Genomic DNA, 24,287 nt, shown 5'->3' on the forward strand with positions numbered 1-24,287 from the left:
TCACTCACTCACTCACTCAACTCACTCAACTCAACTCAACTCAACTCAACTCTTTTTTCAGAATTTCTGCCTGTTACTGAGGCCCAGAAGCCAGGATATGCATATAATTGGTACCATTGGATAGAAAACACTTTGAAGTTTGTAGAAATGCTAAAATAATGTATGAGACTATAACACAATTGATATGGTAGGAGAAAATCCAAAGAAAAACCAACCGGAAATGTTTTATTTTGAGATCCCATGCTCTTTCAATGGAAAGCAATGGGGCTTGTTTCTTCCAAAACGAGGAAGAATTTAGAGTTTTGGTACTCGGAGTCACATTGGGAAATCAGTCTGTGTGTGCGCGATAAAGAGGACGCACACTTGCTAATTTGACTTTCTATTGAACACACTTCTTTCCGTATGAAATATTATAGTTTAATTACATTTTAGGATAGCTGAGGATTAAATAGAAATATAGTTTGACTTTTTTAAACGAAGCTTAGCAGTACCTTTTTGGATTCTTTTGTCTGCATGTTGAACGAGTGGATTACTGAAATCGATGGCGAAATCGAAACTGACTTTTTGGCATATAAAGAAGGATTTCATCTAACAAAACAACCATGCATGTTGTAACTGAGACCCTTGGGATTGCAAACAGAGGAAGATTTTCAAAAAGTAAGTGATAATTTAATCGCTATTTGTGATTTAATTAAGCCTTTTATGAAGCCTGTGCTTCATAAATGTTTAATATTACGATTATTTATTTGAATTGTGCTCCCTCTTTTGCCCATATTAATCTTTTATTTTTATTGGCCAGTCTGAGATATGGAGTTTTCTTTGCAACTCTGCCTAGAAGGCCAGCATCCCGGAGTCACCTCTTCACTGTTGACGTTGAGACTGCTGCTAGTTGAGGACTTGTGAGGCATCTGTTTCTCAAACTAGACACTCTAATGTACTTGTCCTCTTGCTCAGTTGTGCACCGGGGCCTCCCACTCCTCTTTCTATTCTGGTTAGGGCCAGTTTGCGCTGTTCTGTGTTAACACTTTTTTTGGTTACTACATGATTCCATGTGTTATTTCATAGTTTTGATGTTTTCACTATTATTCTACTATGTAAAAATAAAGAAAAACCCTTGAATGAGTAGTTGTGTCCAAACTTTTGACTGGTACTGTATATCAAGAGATCATCTGCAAATAAGTTTAGTTTATATTCATGTTTACCAACACGAAAACCTGTTACATCTGAGTCCTGTCTAATTCTTTCTGAAAGCGGTTCAATTGCCAGTGCAAACAGGAGGGGAGAGGGAGGACATCCCTGTCTCGTGCCCCTTTTTAAAGCAATTTCATCAGGTAAGATATTTAGAGACACCTCCTCCCTGGGTTTGCTTGTATTGTGTGCCAGAGTACCAAAATCCGTTGGGCCATTGTAAACAAAGCAGAAGCTAACTGACCCAGACCTTGATGGGTACCAGGGTTTGGGTCAATTCCATTTAATTTCCAGTCAATTCAGAAAGTAAACTAAATTCCAATTCATATCACAAATGTTCCCATTTGAAAAGCATTAAAATCAATTGGAATTTAAGTGGAATTGACCCAAACCCTGATGGATATTGTAATAGCACAGAACAATGAGATAGATATTTCACCGGATGTATAAATGTGAAGCATCTGCATCTGCCAAATATATGTATTTTGACCGATATTCTGCAATATTTCTCATCGATTAAGTATTTGATCTCAACACAGCTCTTTGTTCCCAAAACAAGAGTCTGCTATGAACAGAGTGGACTAAGTTTTGTAGACTTTACCCTTTGCCAAAATTACAAAATATTTTGATGTTTATGAAGGAGTGCAAAGGCGAATTGAGTTATTGCACACGCTCACTTTACAAAGTAGGCGTTCACTAATGGAAATATGCAGATGCATGCTAGAACGCACTACTAGGATCTCACTAGCTCGTGCTTGGCTCTGCCCACCGTCCTTGCTTCTTCTTCCCACTATGACTAATTTGTTCCTATTGGAAATGTTAGGCTGTGGTCTATCTCGGTTTAGTTATAAAAATCTTTGCTACTAGTGTCCTATCAGAGGTACGTCTGGTTGACCCTCAGACAGACTCTCAAAGCAGTCTGGAGCTCAACAAGTATGCCAACAGAAAAATCCAGGCAAGGAAGGAGTGCTTGGAACTACCAGATCTTTAGAAGCATACAGCTACCTCCAAGAGGCTTATGGGTTGTGCCCAGCATGCAGTATTTCAGTGGCACAGACAGCAGCCATGTTTATAATAAAAGCCCCTTTAGTAAGTCAATCAGCCAGCCAGCCAGCCAGTCAGCCAGTCATCTGGGAGGCCTAGTGAGTTGTCATCAGCCGCACGTAATAGTAGCCAGTAGACTCGAGACGTGTGTGTGTGTTTGCGTGCGTGCGTGCGTGTGCATGCGTGTGTATGTGTGTAATTGGAGACTATAGGGCCCCCTGGCCTGGCTGCATGGTGACTCAGTGTTTCCACACAGCCCAGACCTGGATCACACCACGCCAGTGGGGAGAGAGGGTGTGGAAAGGGGGAGAAGGTGGGGAGGGTGTGTGGGAGGGGAAGGTGTGGGAAGGGGGAGAGGGTGTGTGGGAGGGGAAGGAGTGGGAAGGGGGATAGGGTGTGTGGGAGGGGAATGTGTGGGAAGGGGGAGAGGGTGTGTGGGAGGGGAAGGTGTGGGAAGGGGGAGAGGGTGTGTGGGAGGGGAAGGTGTGGGAAGTGGGAGAGGGTGTGTGGGAAGTGGGAGAGGGTGTGTGGGAAGGGGGAGAGGGTGTGTGGGAAGGGGGAGAGGGTGTGTGGGAAAGGGGAGAGGGTGTGTGGGAAAGGGGAGAGGGTGTGTGGGAAGGGGGAGAGGGTGTGTGGGAGGGGAAGGTATGGGAAGGGGGAGAGGGTGTGTGGGAAGGGGGAGAGGGTGTGTGGGAAGGGGGAGACGGTGTGTGGGAGGGGAATGTGTGGGAAGGGGGAGAGGGTGTGTGGTAGGGGAAGGTGTGGGAAGGGGGAGAGGGTGTGTGGGAGGGGAAGGTGTGGGAAGTGGGAGAGGGTGTGTGGGAAGTGGGAGAGGGTGTGTGGGAAGGGGGAGAGGGTGTGTGGGAAGGGGGAGAGGGTGTGTGGGAAGGGGGAGAGCGTGTGGGTGTGTCTGGGAGAAAAAGAGAGCGAGACAGTTTCTAGCCCTACTACTGGCCAGTGGTATAGATATGCTCTCTATACTCTCACAGTGAGGCATGTCTCCAGAGACCTGTCACGGCCATGTTGAATTCTAATAGTTGCACCACAACCTCTCAAATTGATTTAATTCTGTACCGTGTTTATGTTGGCTGCGGTCTGCTTTTTGTGGTCGTGGTCTGAGTAGAGGAGTGTGGGGAAAGGGGAGTTGGGGGACACCTGACAAGGAGAGATGGGGGGGGGGGGGGGGGGGGGAGCAGGAGGAGGTGGGGAGGAGGAGAGGTGGAGAGCTGGAGGTGGGGAGGAGAGGTGGGGAGTGGAGTGGAGGAAAGGAGGTGGGAATGTGGAGAGGTGGAGGTGGGGAGACATGGACCATATGGGAGGCTAAGTGAGAAGCCAGCTGACCCCAGGGGTTTACAATGAACAGATCAACACTCTGAGGCAGACTTCCCCAGAGCCCTTCTCTCTCCTCCCCTTTCTTTCTCTCCCCACTCCTCCACTCAGCCCACAACCACAAAAAGCAGACCACAGCCAACATAAACACAGTACAGAATTAAATCAATTTGAGAGGTTGTGGTGCAACTATTAGAATTCAACATGGCCGTGACAGGTCTCTGGAGACATGCCTCACTGTGAGAGTATAGAGAACATATCTATACCACTGGCCAGTAGTAGGGCTAGAAACTGTCTCTCTCTTTCACTCCCTCTCACACACACACACCCACTATTATCTCCTAACCAGTACTCTTACCCTAACCCTAACCTTAACCCCAAAACCTAACCTTAACCCTAACCCTAAACCTAAACTTAACACTAGCTCCTAACCCTGACCCTCAATGTTCAAAACCAGCTGCTTCACAAAACATTGCACATTCTCCACATTTAGCCATTGCGTAACCTGTGGGTTACAGTACATTAGAAACAGTGTTAAGCTACAGAACAGAACTCCTAGAACACGATACAGTCCTTTACTAACACATATAAACACAGAGATGGGCGGTAGAAGTTATTGACATGATTTTTGACTACAGACAAACTGAAATGGTCCACCCACACAGACAGTGTGGTGAAGGCACAACTGCGACAGCGCCTCTTCAACCTCAGGAGGCTGAAGAAACTTGGCTTGTCACCTAAAACCCTCACAAATGTCTACAGATGCACATTTGAGAGCATTCTGTCGGGCTGTTTCACCGCCTGGTACGGTAACTGCACCACCCACAACCACAGGGCTCTCCAGAGGGTGGTGCCGTCTGCAAAACGCATTACCGGGGGCAAACAACCTGCTCTCAAGGACACCTACAGCACCTGATGTCACAGGAAGGGCAAAAAGATCATCAAGGACAACATCCCGCTACCATCCAGAAGGCAACGTCAGTACAGGTGCATCAATGCTGGGACCGAGAGACTGTAAAATAGCTTTTTCTCCTTACCATCAGACTGTTAAAAAGCCATCACTAACACAGAGAGGCTGCTGCCTACATACAGACTTGAAATCATTGGCAACTCTAACAAATTGAACACTAGTCACTTTATTAATGCCACTTTAATAATGATGTTTACATACCTTGCACTTCTCATCCCAGATGTATATACTGTATTTTATACCATCTATTGCATCCTGTCTATGCTGGTCAGTCATGGCTCATCCATATATTTATCCAATAAGTATTTACCATGTGGACTCCCTGTGAGGATGGGATTGGGCTGGAATGGGCTGACTCACTGTGTGTGTGTGTGTGTGTGTGTATGTCTGCGTGCGAGAAAGATGGGCTGCTCCAGGCAGTGGAAGGGGTAGGAAGTGGAGTGGGCTAGGCGAGGAGATGCTCTCTGAGAGCCTGCCCAAGTAAACAACCCCCTACCTACACACACACGCACACACACACACGCACACGCACACACACACACACACACACACACCTCCTATGCTGTGTCACCTCTAGTTTCCCAAGTGATCCCATTGTTGTGCCTCTTACGGGTAACGCCAGAGGAGATGTGTGTGTGTGTGTGTGTGTGTGTGTGTGTGTGGTTTGTCATAACTCTTCATAACACTCTATTACCACTACTGCTATGGTGTTTATAATGAAATATGTTTATACATACTGTGCCTGTGAAGTACGTCATTGCACCCTGTCAAGGCCGCAATGTCCTTTTAACATCAAGAAGTGGAAATGAACTTGTCCTGCATTAAGAGAGAGCTTTCAAGAGAGAAAGGGAGTGAGGGATAACACATATTTATGTTGATTTATTTTCACATAGTACTGTAATAATTTTCATATATATATATATATATATGACATTTGAAATATCTTTATTCTTTTGGAACTTCTGTGAGTGTAATGTTATATTTATTGTTTATTACACATTTGTTTATTTTCCTACCTCACTTGCTTTGGCAATGTTGACATACATTTCCAATGCCAATAGAGTCCTTGATTTGAATTGATAGAGACAGGCAGACAGGCAGACAGACAGACAGATGGGGGGGAGAGAGACAGACAGACCGGGGGGGAAAGACGGATAGACAGACGGGAGAGAGACGGACAGACAGACAGACGGGGGAGAGACAGACACCGAGAGACAGACAGACAGGCAGACAGACAGACAGACAGACAGACAGGCAGGCAGGCAGACAGACAGACAGACAGACAGACAGGCAGGCAGGCAGACAGACAGACAGACAGGCAGGCAGGGAGGCAGACAGACAGGCAGACAGGCAGACAGACAGACAGACAGACAGACAGACAGACAGACAGACAGGCAGGCAGGCAGGCAGGCAGACAGGCAGGCAGGCAGGCAGGCAGGCAGGCAGACAGACGGGGGGGAGAGAGACAGACAGACGGGGGAGAGAGAGACAGACAGACGGGGGAAAGAGACGGACAGACAGACGGGAGAGAGACCAACAGACAGACGGGGGAGAGAGACAGACAGACAGACAGATGGGGGGAAGAGAGACAGACAGATGGGGGGAGAGACAGACAGACAGACAGACAGACAGACGGGGGAGAGAGACAGACAGACAGGAGAGAGAGACAGACAGACGGGGGGAGACAGACAGACAGACGGGGGGAGACAGACAGACAGACAGACGGGGGGGGGAGAGACAGACAGACAGACGGGGGGGGGGGGGGAGACAGACAGACAGACGGGGGGGAGAGGCAGACAGATAGACGGGGGGAGAGAGACAGAGAAACGGGTGGGAGAGAGACAGACAGACCGGGGGGGAAAGACGGATAGACAGACGGGAGAGAGACGGACAGACAGACAGACGGGGGAGAGACAGACACCGAGAGACAGACAGGCAGACAGACAGACAGACAGACAGACAGACAGACAGACAGACAGACAGAGGGGAGGGAGAGAGAGAGGAAGCGATTCCCAAACCTTCCATAATAAAGCCATCACCTACAGAGAGATGATCCTGGAGATCAGTCCCCTAAGCAAGCTGGTCCTGGGGCTCTGTTCACAAACACAAACAGACCCCACAGAGCCACAGGACAGCAACACAATTAGACCCAAACAAATCATGAGAAATTAAAAAGATAATTACTTGACACATTTGGGAAGAATTAACCAAAAATCAAAGCAAACTAGAATGCTGTTTGGCCCTAAACAGAGATTTCACAGTGGCAGAATACCTGACCACTGACTGACCCAAACTTAAGGAAAACGTTGACTAATTATAGACTCAGTGAGCAGAGCCTTGCTATTGAGAAAGACGGGGCAGACATGGCTTTCAAGAGAAGACAGGCTATATGCACACTGCCAACAAAATGAGGTGGAAACTGAGCTGCACTTCCTAACGTCCTGCCAAATGTATGACCATATTAGAGACACATATTTCTCTCAGATTACACAGAATAAGTGTGCAATAACAGCAGCAAGATTTGTGGCCTGTTGCCACAAGAAAAGGGCAACCAGTGAACACCATTATAAATACAACCCATATTTATGCTATTTGTTTTCCCTTTTTTAGGAATTAGCTGTAATTGGATAAACCTCAATTTTATACCAATTTATTCCGCTTGTTTACAGGACTTTCTGACTGGATGGTTCGTCTGCTGTTAATCCCTCTCTACACGCTGCTGGACAACAATAACTGATTTCTTCTTGACTTGAAACCCAGATGAGTTCTTAGCGCTCCCTCCTCCTGACAGAAAGCCATTGTTTCTCACGTAGAGTCACAGCTACCGGAAACTTTGGTTTGTGATTATTCTGTCTCATTGCTTTGAAATATACTGTATAGTACTGTAATAATAGCAGTACTGAGAGGGAATAACAGCAGAACAATATATATTTTAGACTGATAGACTCACACAGAGAACAAATGGAAGAGCCACTCAGTCTGACCAGAGGAGCGCCGGAAAAAAGTTGACAGTTCAATTCACTAAACAAGCCCTTCAGGGCTATAGCAGGGATCAAAAAAACTACTGAGGTTGTTTGTAAATGTGTGCTCAGATTTCTCAGGGCAGTCTTCCATCTAGATAAGCAGCCAGTTCACCCGTGATACAAGTCAGTGTTCGACGTCCATCCATATATGAGGACGTCGGGAGATGGCATGGAAACTGGCCACTAGGGGCAGCAATGAGTGCTGTTACCTCCAAGTAGGATTCGGATTTGCTAGGGTGTTGTGGACAGGGTTGGCTAGGGTGTTGTGGACAGAGTTGGCAGATGGGTGTACGCATCTGCCTCAGATTTCAAAGGTTGCAAGTTCAAATCCAGCAATTTAAAGTTATTTTTGTTTTAAGCCTGTCCCAAACCTTAACCATTCAGAGTTAATGCCTAACCTTGAGATGTCGGAGTTAATACCTAAACTTAAACTTAATTATACACTTTGAAATGTGACTTTTTGCAACAACTTGGATGAACATCTAATTCGGATGTGAGACCTAGTTGAGATAAGGCCTTTACCTGGAACCTGTCTATCAGGCCTCATCCTGTCCTACCTCTCCACTACCCTCAGGATAAACCTGCTGAGAGAGAGAGAGACACACACACACACACACAATGCGTGTTTGTGCCTGTGTGTGTGTCTCAGCAGTGTGTTGTGTGCTGGCGTGAGTGTTTGTGCCTGTGTGTGTGTATGTCTCAGCAGTGTGTTGTGTGCTGGCGTGAGTGTTTGTGCCTGTGTGTGTGTATGTCTCAGCAGTGTGTTGTGTGCTGGCGTGAGTGTTTGTGCCTGTGTGTGTGTATGTCTCAGCAGTGTGTTGGCGTGAGTGTTTGTGCCTGTGTGTGTGTATGTCTCAGCAGTGTGTTGTGTGCTGGCGTGAGTGTTTGTGCCTGTGTGTGTGTATGTCTCAGCAGTGTGTTGTGTGCTGGCGTGAGTGTTTGTGCCTGTGTGTGTGTATGTCTCAGCAGTGTGTTGGCGTGAGTGTGAGATTTGTGTTTTCGTGCCACTCGAGATCATTGTGAAACTATATTTTTCTATGTATCTTTTGGTTTAGATCTTTTTATCTGCTGTCTTTATCTTTAGCCTTGTTGTTATTTTGAACTGCTTATGTTTCTATTGCAGCTGGTGTATGAATATTTCTACAAACATGATAGTTGTTATCTTCTTATATCCCAATCTGTAAACCCTTCAAGACAACAGTCATGTGTTTGTGGATTCTATAAATACTCTGATGATCTCTGCTGTCAGAGGTTCTGCTCCAGTAACAAGACAGTGTCTGAATCCAAAATTGCACACTATTCCCTATAGAGTACACTACTTTTGAAAAGAAAAGTGGTGCACTATGTAGGGAATAGGTTGTGATATGGGACTCAGACACATCTCCTCTGGGCTTCCTCTTTGACTGCAGTGGGCTAAATCAGGTTCACACAGACTGTTTCTTGGTAGTTTTAAACAAATCTACTTTGACACAAAAGTACCCACCTCACACATATGGCTAGGGCTTTAAAAAAAAAAGACATCTGTACCATGTCAGATATAGAGTAGAAATGTATTTGCATTTGCGCCCCAATGTTACACTTTATGTACCTTACATCTGTAATGATTCTCGTCCTCTTCTTCTTCTGAGGAGTAGTAAGAAGGATCGGAGGACCAATGCGCAGCGTGCTACGTGTTCATATTATTTATTACAACAAACGAACACTGAAACAAAACAATAAACGACACGTGAAAATATCAACCAAAACAGTTCCGTGAGGAACACACAGACACAGGAAATAAACACCCACGAAACACAGGTGGAAAAAGGCCACCTAAGTATGATTCTCAATAAGAGACAACTAACGACACCTGCCTCTGATTGAGAACCATACCAGGCCAAACACAAGACACAACATAGAAAAACGAACATAGACAACCCACCCAACTCACAACCTGACCATACTAAGACGTAAATAAAAGAACTAAGGTCAGAACGTGACAACATCACAGAAGACTGCAATATAACTAAACCTGTTTGACATAGAAACATCAGATTTTCAGAGTTTTTTATTTAGATTAATTACTAAAAAAATATGAATAACATTCCATCCATGAGGCCACTAGGTAATTTGACTACAGTTGTAACTCTAACGTGACCTGTGATGTCATCTTCTACAGTGTCTGTTGTTTATATCTAAAGGCTTCATTTATTTAGGGTGTGTGTATGTGTGTGAATGTGTGTGAATGTGGTTTTTTAAATAATCACCCTGGCTGCTAAACTGTTCCCATACGCTGTTACATGCTGCCTCTATGTATCGATGTCTTCAGGAAACAGATGGTGAAGAACACAACTGAGAAACCAGGGACGAATAAGACACTACTATCTCACAAAGGGCTTGGAAATACATTGAGACCAATATAATTCGCTGTTCCTTCATATCTGCTAATTAATTGGTTACGTCATCTTATTCCTCGTCTGTCCTATGCATTCCCATGCCTGGCTCCTTGTGATAGAACTAGGACTACTAAGTCAAGTGTAAGTGTTGTGTCACTCGTTAGAGTGTCTGGGTGTGTTTCCACAACCTGTCAGGCAGCCATCTGTCTCTCACTCAGGGCCCATGTAAACCCACCTCTCGCTCGCTGTCACACTTCAAGATCTGTGTTCATATACCATTTTGAAATCATTTCAAATTCTTTAGCTGAGCTTGATTGAGCTTGCCATGTAAACAATAGAAAAGTCCCAAAAGTGCAAACCCTGCACACCTGACACTCCAGGCAGGCTAAAACCAAAGCTCAAAAGTTGTTTAAAGATTTCCAATAGTATTTGAACCCAGTTCTGCTCTTCTCACCCAGCATATGTTTTCTTTCTCTCTTTTTTAGGTCAAGGGTGAACACTTAGTCTGAAAAAACATGTGACACTAGATCCTGCTAGCTAATGTGCGCATGACTAAGGTAAGCAATGTGTCACAGCCATAAGCCTGCTGTACATAATAGGTGTGTGTGTGTATGCGTGTGTATGCGTGCGTGTGTGTGTGTGCGCAGGGCAGAGGATTGACTAAGCTACATCTACAGGGTCAGTCAGTTGTTTTAATGACCTGTTATCAGTCTAAATCTGACACTGAGGATCACAGAGCTACAAACGTTAATAGATAAAGAACCTGGCCATGTCTCCAGTTCCCATAGTCCATTTCCCTGGAACAGCAATATAGCCTGGACGATCTACATCCCAAATGGCACCCTATTCCCTACATAGTGCACTACTTTTTGAACAGGGTTCTATGGGTCCATTTGGGATACATCCGAGGTCTAGCTTGAGAAGAATCGGGTGAGATAGTAGGCTATGTAGCAGTGAGCACAGTATGAATTGTGGTTAATTTGTCTACTCTACCCTCACACCGTTTCTGTCCTTGACTGTTCACCTAGTTCAACAGTGCTGATGAAATAGTCACAGTGCTCTGGCAACATTCTGTTCAATCATAAACGTGCCTCTGGATAGCCCCTGTAATCCAAACCCTACCCCTCATTCATTCATTCATTCATTCATTCATTCATTCATTCATTATTCCACTGCAGGCCTTCCTAAGGTGGGTGATGATTACCCCTTCCATAATCACACACACACGTAAGTTGCCTCACTCAGCTGGGACCAGAGTTAAGTGGAAATAGCAGTTAGCACATCCAGCACTCACTGTTTGCTTTCCCTCCTTTCCCAAACAGAGATGGAGAACCAACCACTGATAGAACTATTACAAAGTCTACCTGGCTGTTGTGCAACTTAAGCCTGCTATCAGGCAAGCTCTTTTTAGGCTTTCAGGTGAGGCTACTGCTGACAGAAGAAACCTAAGTGCCGGGTTCCCAGACACAGATTAAGGCTTGTCCTGGACTAAAGGTTTACGCATGCTTCGGTTCTGCTGGCGCCTAGCTGAACTCGGCTAGGCGAACTGAACGAGTGTGCTCCCATACCTTCAACCTTCACTTGAAAAGACCTTCGCTTGAAAAACAAAAGAAAAACAAAAATAGTACTGTTTGTCCATCTTGAGACACCGTAGCCAGTTTACACTTCCTCAAAATACAGACTACATACTATATACTATTAGTTCATTTTAGTATACTGTAAACGAACAGTATCGTTTCAGTAGAGTGTACTAGAACTTTGCCTGTCTACCGAAGTTGATGCTGTTGCTATGCAACCTCTAGCTAGCTTGTTAGCTTAAGAAATTACTAGCTAAACATTTTACGATTTCAGGTGTGTTCGTAAATTTAATCTGCAGTGCCAGAGTGCACTCTGGGCATTCGTTAACCCAGAGCGTTGTCAGATTGTAAATTCAGAGTGTTTCGTTCTCGGAGGGTTCAGAGCACACACTGGACCCTCTGGCAGAGGAGTAGGATTGATCTGAGTCTTCAATGGCAGTCAAGCATCCAAGCTAACTGGCTAGCGTTGGTTAGCAACTTCCAGACACAAATGAAAGAACACCTCACTCTTACCATTTTCCTCACCATAACAGAGCTGGTTAGGCTATTTTCATGTTATACAGAGTGTTGGTGACTGTAACTGTGCTGCGGCAACAATTTATTACGTTTTTTTTTTTTAGGATGTTTACTGACACCGGCCATATTCAACGGTGCACGAGAGGGCTCTGAAATTGGAGTAGATAGCCAAATTAGCTAAGAATAATGTGAATAATCAAGTCAATTAATGTTGGTTAGTTAGTTAGATAATATACTACCTGTCAAGTTTGATGTAACATTAGATAACTAGCTAACACACTGCTGTAATGCTAAGCGGTTCGTAAGGATAGCGTAGCTAACAAATTGTCAGCCCACATAACATGTAACATAACTGATTTGAAAAGTCATGACTTTATTACATTGCTCAACATTTTCTTAACATTTGTCAGTATACTCAATTCACATCACAAATAGTACAGTTAGTACAGTTAGTATGAGTATTCGAACACTCAAGAAATCTGTCTTTGCAGAGGACATAAGAAGCATTTTCAAAGGTGATATTTAATTGAAAGTGTTGATGGAAATGTGGATAGGGGAAACTGGTCCCACAGGCACTGTAGGTGTTCATTGCTCTACTGTAGTTATTCATTTCCATCATGTCAGTATAATGGAAAGTCATGTCCACATCCCATTATGGAACACATCTTCTTGTCACCATGTTTCAAAGAGTCCTGCACCACTGAGCCAAGCACACACTCAACTCTGCCGTTTGTGGTTTTGTGTGTGTGTGTGTGTGTGTGTGTTCGCGCGTGTGCATGAGTGCATATGAACAACCACTTCCTGATGTGCACGTTTGCGATGCCTTTACAATGTATGTATGCACCTAACAGCTCACAAACAGGATGCAGCCTACTGTCCTATTTTGCTCCCCTGAAAGGCTGCAACCGGAAAGACAACATGGTGATGAGCACAAGCTGTTCTCACCTGGGTCGGCTTGAATAGAGGGAGATAGAGAGAAATATTGTTTTCGGTCACAAAAGCCTGCAGGTATGATGCATTGTGATGCAGTATAAGACTTCTCATGAGCATGTATAATCCCAGATTTCTACTGTTTTGTTCTTTGGAGGTCAGGAGCGTTGTCATTTCTTAAACTGCTGTTCTGTTCTTGAGGATTCTTAGTAGCTACTTTTCGTTGGGGCTAAGCTCTTTACAACACTGAGGTTAAGGTTACTTGGCACCCAAAGTTGTTGAGAAACCCTTTGTTTACACAGGTGAGCAGTCTCATCTGTCTACCTGTCATGATTCGGGGGAGGGCCTAAAGTAGTCCCAGGCCCCCAGCAGGCGCTCCCTCTCTCCTGGCCTCACATGGCCTGCTCAGGGCGAAACACAGGAACAAGACAATCCATCAGAAGCAACAACCTGAACTGGGGAAACAAGAAGGGCCTTATGGGTCAACTGCCTGAGGTTAGCACTCAGCATAGTAAAAGTAAGTTCCATTGTAAGAAGTTACATCCTGATCTGCTCTGGACATCTCAGGAAAGTTTCTGGTACAATCAGCTCAAATAAAATAGTCCAGTAGTCATGAAAAAGGAGAAAACGTTTTTAAGCAGGGTAATGCCGCACTTACGTGCTAATCGGAACGAGGAAACTCAGAAATGTCCAACTCGCTAACTGGTTGAATGAGGCACGTGTATAACTACAACTAGTTGGCAAGTCAGAAATGTTAGAGTTCTGACTAGCACGTGAATGCAGCATACACCCATCTGTACACCCATCTGGGAATGGTGCTGGCTTGGATAGCAGCCATTTCACGGGTCCTGACCAATTATGCTGTTTTGTGTTTTCTTTTGCACCGATCTTAACTTTCTTTGGACATAATGTTTTGCCATCGTTACCTATGACCAAAAATAGCTTCTGGAAATCAGAACAGCAATTACTAACCCCGATTTGAATGACGAATTCTACTTCAATGACTCGGCAGCACAGGACAAACTACTCACCCAGGATTAGGCCCTAATCCCCGACCCTCTGAAGGGGAAAAGACGGTGATATAGAGGCCGAAGTGGGGTCAGCCTGAGGAAACTACGATATAGAGGCCGAAGTGGGGTCAGCCTGATGAAACTACGATATGGAGGCCGACGTGGGGACAGCCTGAGGAAACTACGATATAGGGGCAGAAGTGGGGGAAAGCTGATGAAACTACGATATAGAGGCCGAAGTGGGGTCAGCCTGATGAAACTACGATATAGAGGCCGACGTGGGGACAGCCTGAGGAAACTACGATATAGAGGCCGACGTGGGGACAGCCTGAGGAAACTACGATATAGGGGCAGAAGTGGGGGAAAGCTGATGAAACTACGATATAGAGGCCGAAGTGGGGTCAGCCTGATGAAACTACGATATAGAGGCCGACGTGGGGACAGCCTGAGGAAACTACGATATAGAGGATGACGTGGGGTCAGCCTGATGAAACTACGATATAGAGGCCGACGTGGGGACAGCCTGAGGAAACTACGATATAGGGGCAGAAGTGGGGGAAACCTGATGAAACTACGATATAGAGGACGACGTGGGGTCAGCCTGAGGAAACTACGATATAGAGGACGACGTGGGGTCAGCCTGAGGAAACTACAATACAGAGATCAACGTGGGGGCAACCTGATGAAACTACGATATAGAACCTTACGTGGGGGCAACCTGATGAAACTACGATACAGAGATCGACGTGGGGGCAACCTGACGAAACTACGATATAGAACCTTACGTGGGAGCAACCTGAGGAAACTACGATATAGAACCTTACGTGGGGGCAACCTGAGGAAACTACGATATAGAACCTTACGTGGGGGCAACCTGATGAAACTACGATATAGAGGACGACGTGGGGGCAACCTGACGAAACTACGATACAGAGATCGACGTGGGGGCAACCTGATGAAACTACGATACAGAGCCCGACGTGGGGACAACCTGTGGAAACTACGATATAGAGGACAACGTGGGGGCAACCTGATGAAACTACGATACAGAGATCGACGTGGGGGCAACCTGACGAAACTATGATATAGAGCCTGATGTGGGGGCAACCTGATGAAACTACGATACAGAGATCGACGTGGGGGCAACGTGATGAAACCATGGCAACGAGTTAAAAAATAATGCTTCTACCCTCTGTTCTATTGGTGAATGTACAATCACTGGAGAACAAACTAGATGAGCTCGGTTCGAGACTATCCTATCAATGGGTCCTGAAGAATTGTGCTTCATGGAGTCGTGGCTGAACGAGGACATGGATAATATAAATCTAGCTGTTTTTTCTATGCATCGGTAGGACAGAAAGTCAGCGTCTCATAAACTCAAGGGCGGGGGTGTGTGTCTGTTTGTTAACAACAGCTGGTGCACAATCTCTAATATAAAGGAAGTCTCGAAGTTCTACTTGCCTGAGTTAGAGTTAAGCTGTAGACCATACTGTTTACCAAGGCAGTTTTCATTTATATTTTTTGTAGCTGTCTACTGACCACCACAAACCGATGCTGGCACTAAGACCTCACTCGACAAACTATAAAGGGCTATAAGCCAATAAGAAAATGCTCATCCAGAGGCAGCGCTCCTAGTGGCCGGCGATGTTAATGCAGGAAAACTCAACTCTGTTTTACCAGCATGTCACCTGTGCAACTAGAAGAAAAACAACTCTAGATCACCTTTACTCCACACACAGAGACACATACAAAGTTCTCCCGTTTGGCAAATCTGACCAAAACCTCAAACAGGAAGTACCAGTGACACACTCAATTCGGAAGTGGTCTGATGAAGCGGATGCTAAGCTATAGGGCTGTTTTGCTAGCACAGACTGGATATGTTCTGGGATTCATCCGAAGGCATTGAGGAGTTTACCACATCAGTCACCGGCTTCATTAATAAGTGCATCGTTGAAGTCAACCAGAAGTCATGGATTACAGGCAACATCCGCACTAAACTAAAGGTTAGAGCTGCCGCTTTCAAGGAGTGGGACACTAACCCAGGCACTTATACAAAATCCCGCGATGCCCTCCAATGAACTATCAAACAGGCAAAGCGTCAATACCGGACTAAGATCAAATCCTATTACACCGGCTCTGACACTCATTGGATGTGGCAGGACCAGCAAACTATCACAGATTACAAACAGAAACTCAGCCATGTGATGCCCAGTGACATGAGCCTTCCAGAGTAGCTAAATGCCTTCTATGCTCGCTTCGAGACAAGCAACACTGAACCATGTGTGAGAACACCAGCTGTTTCGAACGACTGCGTGATCACGCCCTCTGTAGCCGATGTGAATAAGATTTTTGAACAGGTTAACATTCACAATGCCACAGGGCCAGACGGATTAACAGGACACATACTCAGTGCATGCAGTGACCAGCTGGAAATACTCTTTAAAAATATATATATTAAGGTATTCCCAGGCGGTCTCCCGTCTCAGTACTAACCAAGCCCGACCCTGAACAGCCATGTTCAGGGTGGTATGGCCACAAGCATATTTTTTTTACCCTGGTTTCTCCCTGAATTCTCCCTGAATGGGCTTGGGAGAGGTGAAGGTCGAATCACGCGTCCTTCAAACTCCAGGCTGTGGTGGCACCTGACCGCTGCGCCACCCAGGCCCCCCTGACATTTTCAACCTCTCCCTGACTGTAATACCTACTTGTTTCAAGTAGACTACCATAGTCCTTGTGCCCAAGAAAGCCAAGGGAACCGGTCTAAATTACTATCGCCCTATGACTATCGACTATTGACTACTATTGCATACCACCCCAACAGATCCACAGATGATGCAATCTATATTGCCCTCCACAATTTCCTTTTCCACTTGGACAAAAGGAACACCTACGTGAGAATGCTGTTCATTGACAGCTTAGCATTGAACACCATAGTGCCCTCAAAGCTCATCACTAAGCTAAGGTCCTTGGGACATAAAAACCTCCCTGTGCAACTGGATCCTGGACTTCCCGACAGGCCACCTCCAGTTGGTGAAGGTAGGCAACAACACATCCGCCACGCTGACCCCTCAGGGGTGCATGCTATGTCCCCTCCTGAACTCCCTGTTGACCCACAACGGAGGGCCGATCCCATCCCTATTCACATAGACAGGACTGTAGTAGAGCGGTTTGAGAGCTTCAAGTTTCTTGGTGTCCACATCACTAAGGATCTATCATGGTCCAAACACACCAAGACAGTCGTGAAGAGGGCACGAGAACGCCTCTTCCCCCTCAGGTTGAAAAGATTTGGCATGGGCTTTCAGATCCTCAAGAAGTCCTACAGCTGTACCATCGAGAGCATCTTGACTGGCTGCATCACCGCTTGGTATGGCAAATGCTTGGCATCCGACCGCAAGGCGCTACAGAGGGTAGTACGTATGGACCAGTGTCACTGGGGCCGAAATCCCTGCCATCCAGGACTTCTATACCAGGTGATGTCAAAAGGACAAGAAATGTGTCCAAGACTCCAGCCACCCAAGCTAGACTGTTCTCTCAGCGACCACACGGCAAGCGGTACCAATGCACCAAGTCTGGAACCCACAGAACCCTGAACAGCTTCTACCCCCAAGCCATGAGACTTTGAAACAAGGCTGCTAAATAGCTACCCAGACTACCTCATTGACCATTGTTGCACTAACTCTCTTGCACTGACCACACACACACTGGACTCTACCCACACCGACACCCCAATACACACACTACATTCGCACACATGCCTACGGCCACCACACGCTGCTGCTACTGTCGATCCTGTTGCCTAGTCACTTTACCCCTCGCTATATGCATAGCTACCTCAATTACCTCGTACTGCTGCACAGCGACTCGGTGCTTGTTCTCTCTGTATATAGCCATGTTATTTTTACTCTTTATTCATTGTGTATTTATTCCCTGCGTCACTATTTCCATTTTTTTCCTCTCTGCATTGTTAGAAATTGACCTATATGTATTTCACTGTTAGTCTACACCCATTGCCTACCCATCTCTGACTAGGTTTCTCCACAGACGGACAGGCCATCCATATCAGCCTGTCATAACTTTACTGACCTGATCAACATATCCAGGGAAACCGAGCGTGGTATCAGTCTGTGTAATCAAAGCAGCTCAGTTTGATCACCCTGATCCAATACTAACAGGTCTATCTAGTCCAATCACAAGGCTGCACCCTCTTGTCCACCAATCATCTGCTGGCTCAATGCAACACCCTCCGCCCGACATAAGGGTCACCATGGATCTCTTTCTATGCCACGTAATGTTAAATTCAATAAACTTCACTGTTTTCACCCATTTAAATGGTATTTAGTAAATAATAGGCCGTCTGTGCTTGTTAAGGTAAATCAGTGTCAGCATCCTCACCAAAAGATGGTCTAGATTATGGAACATGTTGCAACAGGAATTTATTTGTTAAGTTGCAGTTTTCCCTTCAACAAATAGTCTGACATTGTATCAAAGTCTAACTTTGCAAATATGTAATGCTTGACTAGGCCTGACCGAGAAGACAACCACGCCTCAAGAAACCATCCAGTCACATCTCAGTTCACTAGCGGGTGGATGAATAAGAAAAACATTGTTTCAAAAATACAGGGTTTATTGGTTAACTGCAATCAATAGTTACAAAAAGAAATCAGTTTTATATCAACTCAGAAATGACTAGTGAAAAACCATGGCTGGAAAAATACATTCAACAGTTTGACTTTCAGTTAACTTTCTTTTACTTTCAGTAATCCTGTTTAACCTCATTCAAAACTTCAAGGAAACATGGAACAAGGAATTTAAAAACAATTTCACCATCTTCCATCGTTTAATAGAGAAGGCCTTAGTTAGCTACCTGGAATGTATTCAAAAAGTAGGCACTTTAACAGCTGGGGCCACGCAAGTACAAAAAACAAGACAACCTCTCAACCCATTTGGTCACAGCTTTTGCTTGTAATAAAAGGGAGTCTTTTTCCTCGAAATCCCTGGTTACTTGTATTACATTAACTGAGACCGTCACATAACTTTAAACCCAGAACTTCACACACTGAATCGGGATGTCCAAGTGAACATGGTGATACTCATCACGTGTTACACCTCTTAGTTTTAGATACATGAGTCATATTTATGAAATAATCCTGTTTGGTCAACATATGGTACCACGTTGGCCTAATCTCAAAGAATACAACTGCAAAAGGTAATAACATTAAAGTACTGTTACTGTCAGAGAAAACAAAAATGCGAGGACAGGACAGCTCCGGAATGAGAAGGTGACAATCATGTTTGCTGGAATTGCAGTCCAATAACAGGGAGAACCGAGAACAAACCAAAAGTATACAAATAAATAAAGCAACTTCTTTCTTTCTGTATTTTTTTTGTTTTAAATTAAGTTTCATTTTGACAACGTGTAGTTGCAAACAAAAGTCATTGTAATACAATATATTAAACTGTGAAAAAAGAAATTGACAAAAATGTCTTCACAATCTTTAGATTAATACCGAAGATCATAATTTAACATAAAGAAAATATATTCTATTGTTCATTATCCAGATAAATACAAAAACAAAATTAACAAAAAAATGCATATGATCACCAATAAATATGTTTCGATAAGTTAAATATGCAGTGATAAGCAAAAACTGTTTGGAAAGTTCTCAAACAAATAATCATAATAACAATAAAAATAATCAAAACCTAGAAAAAGAAGCAGAGAGATGTCGTAACATCAGACTACTCCTCAAAGCCAGATTCTGATTCTAAGGGGAAGAAGAAGACTAGGATAGCTTAGAGATCCCATCTCAAGTTGCAGGAAGTATAGAAGAACTGCACCATGGGAATGCTGGAATTCCCCGCTGCCTGCGGAACGGCACAGAGGGCGGTGGGGTGGAGAGGGAGGGGGGCGGTGGGGTGGAGAGGGAGGGGGGCGGTGGGGTGGAGAGGGAGGGGGGCGGTGGGGTGGAGAGGGAGGGGGGCGGTGGGGTGGAGAGGGGCGGTGGGGTGGGGTGGAGAGGGGCGGTGGGGTGGAGAGGGAGGGGGGCGGTGGGGTGGGGTGGAGAGGGAGGGGGGCGGAGAGGGAGGGGGGGGCGGTGGGGTGGAGAGGGGCGGTGGGGTGGAGAGGGGCGGTGGGGTGGAGAGGGAGGGGGGCGGTGGGGTGGAGAGGGAGTGACAAAAATAATAACACAGTCTTAAAGGTTTAATAACCAGTTAGACAATAAAAGACGTCCCTCATCCTTCCTTTCCAGAAACACAACTGTCAGTGACCAACAACAGGATGGGGTGGTTTGTGGTGCAATGATACACTTGCACTGCTACACGTTCAAGAACAAAATCACAGGTGGCACCTGGCAAAACAACAAAAGTCTAACATTCTCATTGTTCATTCGTTTCCTCTCGCGTTTTGACTGAAGACATGGTAGGGTCTGTGGAGGGAGGGGAGTTAGGAGGCAGGTAACAACAAGGGAGACATTTCTGGGGTGATTTGAAAACACGTCACTGTATCCTTATTCTAACTAGGAACTAAATGTATATTGATTTGTGGAGGAGAGGGGTCAGGGGATGGTTGTCGAGGGGACAGGGGAGTGCCATTTCCCATTCATTATACCTTTCTGTCCTTTTTTCAAGGGCAGCGTGGATAAGATACATTAAATAGCTGCCGTCTAGTCGTCAGATACGGAGAGGCGGCTGAAGATTGGGAGGCGTCTGTTGGCATCCAGGCTGGGGGATTCTGACCCACTGAGACTGCCCCCCGAGCTGCTCTGGTACCCGTCCTGGTCCGACAGAGAGTCCTGGGGCGGGCTGGACGGAGATGCAAACATCTGGGTGGGGGACTCCGACATGGGCCTGAAGAAGTAGGGGGTGTTGTTCTGGGACGGGGGTGCAGGGGCTTTGGGATCAGTCCCCACGGGGCCTCCGGATCCAAGGCTGGGGCCGAACAGATTGGCCAGCTCCTGACTGGAGTACGTGAAGAGGTTGGAGCTCGGCCACTCAGGCATATCGTCTGGGGAGAACATAGGTGGAGGGGTGACGGAGGTTGGGCTGTCCCCTCCTCTCAGTCCCCCAGAGCTGGGGAACCCTGCGAAGCTGTAGCTGTGCTGCAGACGAGGACGCTCCAACTTATTGGAGAGAGGAGAGTAGGAGGAGCAGGATGAGGGGGAGGGAGGGGGTCCACGGCGCTCCTCTGCATTGTGGATAAAGTGACAGCGAGGACCGTAGGGGCAGAATCCGATTGTGTGGAAGGTACGACACAGCTCTGTCTTGTATTTAGGGTGGCGGCTGAGAGAACGCAGCTCGTGGAAGCCATGGGCGAACTGACACTTGTCGCCATACTTACAGGCTCCATTCTCCTCAAACGGCCGGCACAGCTCCGTCTTGTAGCGACTGGAGTTGACCTGGCTCTGCTGCTGGCTCTGGGCTCCTAGGCTGGTAGGACTAGCAGGCCCCATGCACTGGTGTAGGAGCCGCTCACCCGTCTCAGAGAAAGAGCGGTCCCTCATGCGATTCTCCTTGCTGCTGCTACCACTTCCAATAAAACGCGAGGTGATGGAGCAGGAGGAGTGGTCTATGGTCTTCAGGCTGTTAAGGAACTGGTTCTGGTTGAACTTGGAGCTGGGGTCATGGTTGGGGAGGGTGACAGAGTGGCGTCTCTTGTAGACTGACAGCCCGCAGCCCAGCGAGGGGGTCCCCACAGCCTTCCTGTCCAGCAGGGCTCCGGTGGGGTTGGTGATAGACATGGGGATGTTGGTGGATATCGGATGATGGGGGGCACTCAGTAAGTTGTTGTTGTAATTCAGCATCTTGTCGTTCTGGAAAATTACAGATTTGAAATATTAAGTCTACATTCAATACAAAATACGTTTTTCACGTTAGTCAATAAAGCAATTTTATCCTACAACATATGATAGTGGACACTGAAATTAATTTGATTTCATAAAGGGAGGGAAAACATCTACAAGAAATCCCTGAATGACTACTGTTGACGTTCGTTTTTCTTTAAATGATGCAGGCCAATAGAACAGAACTGACAGACGTTTCACACCACTTCGATACAAAGTGATTTTCGTAAACGGTTAAGAGGGCAGTTTTGCTAACCATAACCTCCGTCTCCTAACCTGCTACGTTAATTATCCTAAACGGCTACGAAAAAGTAACTTCGGTATCGAAGTGGCGTAAAGTGTTAACCTCGAACAGAACAGCTGGTTTGGCAAGTTGCCCTACAAAGGAATGTGCGTGTGCGCGCTGCGAGTCTGGTCTGGTTATAAAGCTGCTGCAGCTCTGAATTTGAAATGAATATGCGAAATGAAAATGTAGTTTGAGGGCACTCAACGGGAAGGCGTAACGTTAGTAGGCTAGTAAGGACGTTATCGTAAAATAACATTTAATCAATAATATAGATGTTGGTGGCTGGGTAATTGATGAAAGATTACAAAGCGTGTGTTGCCTCTTACACAAGGTTAATTAGTATAACGTTAACTTTATGTAGACCTTTTATGCGCAAAGACCAACTAAATATATTTAATTTCAAACTGAAAGTTCAGAAGTTGCTAAAAACAAATCATATTTCAATTAAATACAGTAGCTGTCTACAACAATCAATGCATTTAATTCATACAATATATCTAGATATATTGAAGGGCTAAGAAAAATCGAATATAAGTGGCAACTAGTACGTTTCAATAAAATTGATCAAATTACTGCACATCTGAAGTGAATCAGAATCATTAGCTAGCGGTTTCAAAATGTTAACTAGCTGACGTTAGTTTCAGGAACGAGCCTTACTGAACGAATGCAACATCATGGCAAATAAGACGCGATTCATGTAACTAGTTAGCTAACGATTCTAGCATTTAACTTATCCAATGTATCCAACTGCACAATTAAATACGTTTCAATCATTAGAGCCAACTGTTGCCATTGAATTAATTAATTAATTGCAAACCCTCGTGGTTAACACTTGACTACTGTAGTGCAAAAGTAGCAGCAGACTAGCAATTTATCCATTAACAGTCTGACTCACTCTTAATTAATGGATATTAGCAATCAAACAAGGAAACGAACAATAGTCAACCAAATAAAAATCACGAGACAGCATGCACGTCATGGAACTCACTATCGGGCAAGTTTCCATAACTAGGCAGGATAAAGTTCTAGTTATGATCATATCAAACCAATGTTACTGCATCACTTTTACAATATTAATCACAACAAAAGCGTACACATGTCAAATGAACCAACCGCAAACTAGCCTTGTGAAATGTCGAATACCACTACTGACGTGCCTCCAATAGCTAATAACGTTGGCTAGCCTAGAAACAAAGCGAGTAGATAACTTCTGTACCTTGTTCATTACTTCGCTGAAGTCGTAGAAAGGCGAAACCACTGCGGTGGTCATCTTGGCTGCGTAGAAAATACAATCTAAAAGTAGTAAAAAAATAATATATTTTTATTGAAGTTACAGACTACGGTGAGTTCTGATTTGTAACCTTATTTTGCCCTAACTAATAGATCACCCCCTCTGCACTGCACCAGCCCAGTACGTTTGCTTTATAATCGCGTGCAGGAGGAGCTTGTCGTGACTGGGCGTTTCTTAGATCGACGCTTTTTTTGAGGGGACGAAACTTACACCAGAACTTTGCAAACTTTCTCGCAGGGCACATTAACAATGTTGCATTGATTTTGCATGGCTGAGGCACCCAACCGTAAATATGATCTACCCTAAAGAAACACAAAGAACAAGCTTAATAGAGCATAACATTATTGTATACAAGTTTTAAAAACAAACTGTAATGCATTATTCTTTTCACTCTCATATATTTCAGTCAGCAGAATGACGAAAACAATTCAACGTATGGGAATCACCCAGGTTGGCACAACGCCAATTAAACAGAGTACTATGCCAAAATGCAGATTTGCACTTCCAGAAACACTCGTGACTGATCCAATGTAAGTGTTAGTCATCAGCCTAAACCCTTCATTGCATCAGGTAGCCTTCGTTTGGCAACGGTAGGCTTGGCTTACTGACTATTGTTTTTTCAAAGGTGCAGGTTTTCCAAACAAGTCATGCAGTAAACCTAGCAGCCTACTTTCCCCATGTTTTTAAATCACAATAAACCACGTACATGTCCTTGCTTATAGGCCTACTTTATTGCAATTTGTGGGTGACTGCAACTTCACAGACTTAGGCAGACAGTCTTGAATTGTTTATGCTCCCTCTCTCTTGCTCTCTCTCTCTCTCTCTCCCTACATAGTACCCTCAGGCTCCCTTCTGCTCTCTCTCTCTCACTCTCACACACACACACACACACACACACACACACACA

At 45.2% G+C, this 24,287-nt stretch overlaps 1 protein-coding gene across 1 annotated transcript; it reads right to left on the bottom strand.

The window, feature by feature from the left end:
* Positions 1 to 20,474: 20,474 nt before the first annotated feature.
* On the bottom strand, positions 20,475 to 23,508 carry LOC110505834 (mRNA decay activator protein ZFP36L1). The gene is made up of 2 exons (XM_021585288.2): positions 23,306 to 23,508; positions 20,475 to 21,773 (listed from the first exon to the last, which is right to left on the bottom strand). Exons 1-2 carry the CDS (start codon positions 23,357 to 23,359, stop codon positions 20,628 to 20,630), a joined length of 1,200 nt encoding a protein of 399 aa, XP_021440963.2. The 5' UTR covers positions 23,360 to 23,508; the 3' UTR covers positions 20,475 to 20,627.
* Positions 23,509 to 24,287: the final 779 nt, after the last annotated feature.

Source organism: Oncorhynchus mykiss, chromosome 25 (genome assembly GCF_013265735.2).
Source record: "Oncorhynchus mykiss isolate Arlee chromosome 25, USDA_OmykA_1.1, whole genome shotgun sequence".
Taxonomy (NCBI): domain Eukaryota; kingdom Metazoa; phylum Chordata; class Actinopteri; order Salmoniformes; family Salmonidae; genus Oncorhynchus; species Oncorhynchus mykiss.